This window comes from Pempheris klunzingeri, chromosome 5, assembly GCF_042242105.1.
Source record: "Pempheris klunzingeri isolate RE-2024b chromosome 5, fPemKlu1.hap1, whole genome shotgun sequence".
Lineage (NCBI taxonomy): Eukaryota > Metazoa > Chordata > Actinopteri > Acropomatiformes > Pempheridae > Pempheris > Pempheris klunzingeri.
The window spans coordinates 13,214,735-13,221,594 of NC_092016.1; the positions used below are offsets into that span (position 1 = coordinate 13,214,735).

The following is a 6,860-nucleotide window of genomic DNA, read 5'->3' on the forward strand; positions in this document are numbered from 1 at the left end:
TGCTGTGTTTTCTTCTTATGTCTTAGATCCTTGTTCTTATTTTTTTCTTATATTTACTTTTGCTTGCATGTTTCTTACTTTACATATTGTTCGTGCATTGTTGGAGGGAGCTGTACATTTAAGATTTTCATTGCCAGTGACTGTTTCACTGTGATTATTGTGCACATGACAAATAAAGAAATCTGACACTCTCTTTCTAGAGTTGTTTTGTGAACTCATAGAAAGCAGCATGTCCTCATGGATTATACCTTTTTCAGTCATTGTTACTGTAGTCACCATATCTGGGCATCTTATAGACAGTTACAATTTATTATGATGAAAGACTCGATGAAACAGATTTTCTAGGTTTTGATTGGTGATCATTTCAGATTTATTGATTAGTCTGTATATTTCAGGATCTAACCTATCGTAGTGTTACTCCATAGTGCAAAACACACTGTACTCACTACTAAGACTTATGTACTTGTATATATGGATGTCTGCTAATGTGTGCAGTCTTTTCGTTTACTCTCCCTCTCTCTCTCTGTCTCCCATCCTTCTATACCCCTCTCTGTCACATTTTGTCTTTCTATATATACATATATCAACTTGTATCTTTTTCACATGTGTAAACATGAAATCAAACCAAAATCAAAAACTGTACATGGAGGCACAGTAGGCTACTGATTATATAAAAATTCAATTTGTAAAATACAGAAAAACGTATTTTTTTTTTTTTTTTTGTAGTTTTCTATCAAGCAGAAATCACACCTGCGGGAAAGAGGAGCAGGCAGCAAGTCCACACATGTTCTTCCCACGTTCAATGAGGAAATATCTGTAAGAGGAGAAGACTGTTAATATCTTTGTCTGATAAATATTTTTTTCCTGTATGTGGTGAAATAGAAGACTTACCCATCAATCCCCCAGCGGGTTCCCCATGAGTTCTTCACTATCCAGTAAGGGGATCCGTTTTCCTTTCCATACCCGACTGCCAGCACAGCGTGGTTGACCTTGTCTGTAGTGTTGTGGCATTCAGTGCTGAAAGGAGGAAGAGAAATAAATAGTACCCAACTTTATACACATGACTGTTTTGATCAAGAATGAGGAACTAAACCACTTTCCAGTTGAACAGCTTTACTTACCTAATAGGCCTTTGCATGAGCGCTTCATGCGCAGTAAAAGTCTAGCTGTGTGTGGAGGTATTATCATATCTAACTATGTATTATTAGAAAATTCTTAAAAATGCCATGAAACCGAATGTGCCTTTGTTTATGTCTGTCCCAATGAAAACGTCATACTCTCCCACTCATGCTCATGATCACCCATTTACACTATAAGTTTAAAAAGTTTAAAAACTGACAGACAAATACATTTCCAAAAACATACATGACTATATGTCTATGACTTGTACTCACCTTGTGTACACGCCCTGGGAGTACTGCATGAAGTCAGATGTCACCTCAAAGGCAAAACTGACAGGATTGAGAGTGCCGACCGCGTCCACCATCTCCATCTCATTGTACTGGAACAAGAAAACCTTCATCACTTACAAGCATTCAAATAAAGATGATCCTGAGGGAAGACATGTTCACTCACCGCTGTTATATTCATCACCTCCTTCACAAAAGCAGCTGCCATGTCTGGTTTATACACACATTTACCGTCCTGAGTAAAAATAAAAGTAAAAACCAAAAGTCATTTAATATGCATGTTCAAAGTCGGCTTTACTTATCATTTTGGTTTGTTTGTAATGTAGAACGGCAAAATATTTAGTTACATAAGCTGTGTATGGGTAGTCCTGCTCTGTCATCAGCCCCTTGCTGTACATGATGTATTCAAATGCTTGACTGGGAAGGCCACTAGAGGACAAAGTGAAATGTCGTTATCTGCAGTGATGCACAAAGCAGTAGTTACAGAGAAATGATCAAAAGAGGATGGAAACATATTTTTCACTCTCACCCGTTACATCCATGGTTGTTGAAGTCCTGGGCGCAGTCTACCAGCTGCTGTTCTGACTAAGCAAAATAAAAAAAATACTTCCAAGATTACAACAAATACCTCTGACAAAGGAACAACATTTTTTAATACAAGAGCAGCAGTTTTGATAGAGAAGTGAAAGAAAGTCACCAGTGGTGTGAGCTTCCCAGTGTTGATAGCAGTGACAGACTCCAAACAGCCGGTTGTGGAAAAAGTCCAGCAACTACCACAACTTCCCTTCAGTGCAAAAGAGAGGGTGAAGCAATAAAACAATTTGTAACCTATAACAAAAGACCTTTTTGGCATTTTGACACGTCACATTGGGAAAAGCACAGGTGTAAATAATAACATTAATGCTGGCTGAATTCCATTTAGCTGCTTCTGTTTCAGTCTCCTGGTGTTGTGCATGCTGACCCCTGACTCTAACCCTATAATGGGACGGAGCCATGTGACACCTGGGCTCCTCCTACTATGTAGAAAAGCACAGGTGGAACTAACCCACGTCAACAATGGCACCGATTCAGTTTATTAATTGATTTATTGCAATGCAGCAATTCACATGTGATGTGTTTGACACATCAAAAAATGACTCGGTTCAATATAACATACTAGCTGTATACAGTATGAACAAATACTAATATTATAATACTAAAACTAAGGTACTACTTTACTACTACTACTACTGGCAGTTTACAGCCAGTTAAACTGAACACAGCTATTATCTCTGCAGCCCCACAAAGAGGCCAGTCCCCCAGTTTGGAGTCATCAGTTATCACCAGTCTTTTAATCAACATGCTGTGACCTTTGAGACCAGTAACTGAAAATAAAAAGTGTGTGTGTTTGTGGATGTTTGTGCACTTAAACTTCACCTGATTCTTCACGTCTGTCACATATTTTCCTTTCTTTCTCCAGTCGATCGAGTCTGGATGTGGTCCGTTGCTGCTGATGTAGTTCCCCTTCGTAGCGGAGCAGTTCTGTAAAAGGCATTATAAAAGAAAAATAAAATCCCCTCTCAAAACGAATCAAATGTATCTGTATCTCTCTGTACATTACCTGTGGCTCAGACCAGAGGAAAGCCTTTTTGAATTCATCAAATGTCATGTCTGAGAACTGGTTCAGCCCCACTGCAGGAAGAGAGGAAACAAGACTCAAGACATGTTTTTTTATGGACCATATGAGAAAAAAAAAGATTAAATCAAACAAGCTGTTCCTACTTGTGAAAGAGTGATTTCCTGCATTGTGTTTGTCGATCCTCCTTTTGTTCTCAGTGAATATCTGGAGCCTCTCATTGTACTCATTCGTGCTGTACGTTTTGTTGTGCTGTACATGAGGAAAAGGGACTTTTCAGTCATCTTGTGATCACACACACACCCACACCAACAATGTAACAGTGATTTTTCAACTTCTTCAAAACCTCGAGCTCCTGATAGACATAACGTACCTGTGCCATCCATGACTTGAAGTGAAACTCGCCTGAAAACAATTCATATTGTCAAATTTGATGCAATCCAGCGAATTAAACAGTAAAAACAAACGAATTGACGCCATTGCAGATTATGAAAGTGAAAGTTAATGGTAACACAAATGGTACAACAGCAGAAATAAGCAGCTTACCTTGTCCCGACAGGTGGAGAGCTGAAGCCGCGGACACTAAAGCAAACAAAAGGAAAGTGCTCATGATGATCACTTATTAAAACTTCATTAAAGCTTCCTAACAGGCGGAGGATGGAAGTAAAGTGAAGAAGAACGAGGAGTCACGAGGTAAGCTGCTGTCGGTTCAAACTCCCCTACTGACTAAAATAAATGTCAGCAGTGAACGAGTCAACCAATCAGTGTCATACCTGGAGGCGCACTTTATTTAGACTGTGTTTCAAATAGTGGTCTGTGCTCTTTATTTAGCCACCAGAATAACCCACATACACATGAATGTAATGCCAAAGGAGATAATGGGTAATATTTTCAATGAAATTAAAAGTGTAAGGAAATAAGAACTTGCAATAACCTAATTTAAAGGTTAAGTAACATGTTAATCGTCAAATTGCTTCAAGTTAGGTCAGGAGTCATTTGATGATGGTTGAATGTTAATGTTTTTTATTCTTATTTTTCCTGTTAATGTTAACTACTCAATCAAGTCTACTGACTAGAGTGCCAATGAATCAACCATATGTCCTTTAAAGAGTCATAAAGCCATGTACCAACCATTACTTTTTTAAGATGTGGAGTTTTTAATGTGTATTTTAATAGTTTAACTGAAGCCTTAAGCACCAATGTCCTATCAATTTCTCCTTTAAATACTTTTGAATGTGAGGCCAGATTACCAACACAGTAAAGTAGATAACACCCCCGGGGCCACCAGACTCATGAAAAGCATTATTATCATATTACATCATCTTTGCTGCTTTGTCATGAAAATGAGCACCTGTGTTAAAATCTAGTTTAACTTCAGTTTACGTCATGGTCATATAGTCCTAAATAAAGTTGTTTTTAATCCAACTGCCTCAAACCAATTGACATAAAGAAAGCCTGAGGCCACGTAATATTAGTATTAGTGTTATCAGCAGAGGAGCATTAGTTAGTATTAGGGTCTTGGGCTTGTAATAAAGGAGGCAAGGTAACAACAATTTGTTTGCCCCAGGGCAGGTTAATCCAGCCATATGTAAATGAAAATATTTATATACATAAAATAAAAGGGCGGCACGGTGGTGAGATGGCTGACACTGTTGCCTCACAGCAAGGAGGTTCCTGCCGGCCAGCAACAATTTAACCCTGGGGCCATTTTGTGTGGAGTGTGCATGTTCTCCCCACGCTTACGTGGGTTCTTCGGCTAACTTGAGACTCTAAATTGCCCCTAGCTGTGACAGCGAGCGTGAATGGTTGTCTGTCTCTATGTGTCGGCCCTGCGTTTGACTGGCGACCGGTCCAGGGTGTATCCTGCCTCGCGCCCAAAGTCAACTGGGATTGGCTCCAGCACACTGGCGACCCTTAAGGATAAGCAGTGACAATGGATGTGTACATGATATAAATGGATACAAAGAGATAACAAACACTGAATGCAACTGCAACCTCCTGACTTGAAATTAAGTGACTTTCACTTTCACTATCATGAATCTTTGTGAACAAGTAACATATTATATCCTGATATTAACCTGTGTTTCAACATGATGTATTTTAACATGTAACCACATGAAATTCATCGAAGTTTTATGCCAATTTATGCATTTGTGACAAAAGTGAATCTTGAATGTGATTTTATATAAAACTATGGAACTATTTACAGGTTTGTCCACTGTAGGCTACACCATTGCTGACTATGACAGAGAGATGCTGGTGATGTTAAATACAAGCAGGTTATGTTTTATTTCATACTGAGCAAGCATGATGTCAGCTTGTAGATGATCTACAAAAACACTGGAGACAAAATCCCCCTGATATAAAATGGATTTATTAGCAAGAGGTAACTGGGAAACATATGTCTGTTTATTTGTTATTATCATCATCATCATCATCATCAGCGTCATCATCATCTCATATCTTTTCTTTACTTGTCTTTTCATGTGTTTTCTTACAAAACTGGGAAAATTTCTTAAGGTGTGGAAACATGAGGGTTGAAAGATAATTTTCATACCACTGGGTATTGCTAACAGCAAAATGTTTATTTGTTTATATACCTTATAAGAGTATGTGCATGTATAAGTGTATACAGTATAAGTATATAGTATTATTCTGTCTGTGAAGGTGTTGCATGCCTGCCATATGAGCTTCAAAAGTGTACTGTACATACATAGTAAAAATACATACAAATATTCACAGAATAAGCACTACGTTACTATATTCCTGCTAACAGAAATGGTTATAGACAGGATTACAGTATAAATGCAAAACACTTTGAAGTTGTCTCCTACCTCTAAGTCATGGTTTCAGGACCACACTGTTGTAGCGTTTTGTGTTTAAGCTTGAGATACAACTTTTTTTTTTTTGAAAGGATTACACCGTTCCACATTGAGAAATATGCAGGGTTGCATGTACAAAATGTACAGCACATCTCAGTGAGGTGAATAAACAACAAAGTACAAAATACTTTCCCATGTTCATATAAAGAGCAGGTCACTCTCTTATACTACTACAAAAATAGTGTTTGAATGCTGCAGGCAGAGGTCATTCACATACGTTTTATCATAGTTTTAAACAGCAATGCATATAACAGAGTGATATACAGTCACGTTCCACAATCACTGGAACAGCAAAAAGGACAGATTGTCTTTTAATTACAGAAGAGCAACAACCTTTTACTCTACAGAAGTATCGCCGAACCTGAACGTACAAAACTTTCCACTGCATGAGATATTTTTTTATGAGTCAAACTTAAAACCAAGAACCTTTGAATATAGGCAGGACTCCCTGTACTGTACTGGTGTGTAACAGTAAATTCAGATGATCAGTTGTTCACCTTAAACCAAAGCAAAAAGAGATGTGAGATTCTTTATCATCGCTGAATGTTGTTATACAGCTTATCACTGATTAGATGAATAAAACAGAGCTGTCTAAGGTGAGTTTGGTCACCTTATGTGACAACAGGCTAAAAAAGGAGTGTATCGCTTTACAACAAACAAAATACATGTAATTTTTTGTCAGTTTCAGGTTAAAGGGGACATGTATCTTAGAGCAGAGGTGCATCCCTGTGGACTTGGGTGGAAACTGTATGATTCTGCAAAAAAAATTGATTAATTGCAGTCTGTTCTCCATTTTTCATTGCGCCGTCACATTCCCAATAATAATATATAGATTTTTAGCCTTACTAGTGTCATGACACTGCTAGGCAATTGGTCCACCATTTTGATCCAGACTGAAATATTTCTAACAACTCTTGGACAGATTGCATTCACATTTGGCACAGATATCCATGG

General features: G+C 38.0%; 1 protein-coding gene across 1 annotated transcript; it reads right to left on the minus strand.

Moving 5' to 3' along the window:
* Positions 1–337: 337 nt before the first annotated feature.
* Positions 338–3,755, minus strand: LOC139201741 (pro-cathepsin H-like). The gene is made up of 12 exons (XM_070831145.1): positions 3,571–3,755; positions 3,398–3,429; positions 3,171–3,276; positions 3,010–3,080; positions 2,826–2,930; positions 2,107–2,193; positions 1,939–1,994; positions 1,757–1,838; positions 1,576–1,644; positions 1,395–1,501; positions 892–1,017; positions 338–814 (listed from the first exon to the last, which is right to left on the minus strand). The coding sequence occupies exons 1-12, from the start codon at positions 3,632–3,634 to the stop codon at positions 745–747; spliced, it is 975 nt and encodes a 324-aa protein (XP_070687246.1). The 5' UTR covers positions 3,635–3,755; the 3' UTR covers positions 338–744.
* Between the last annotated feature and the right edge of the window lie 3,105 nt (positions 3,756–6,860).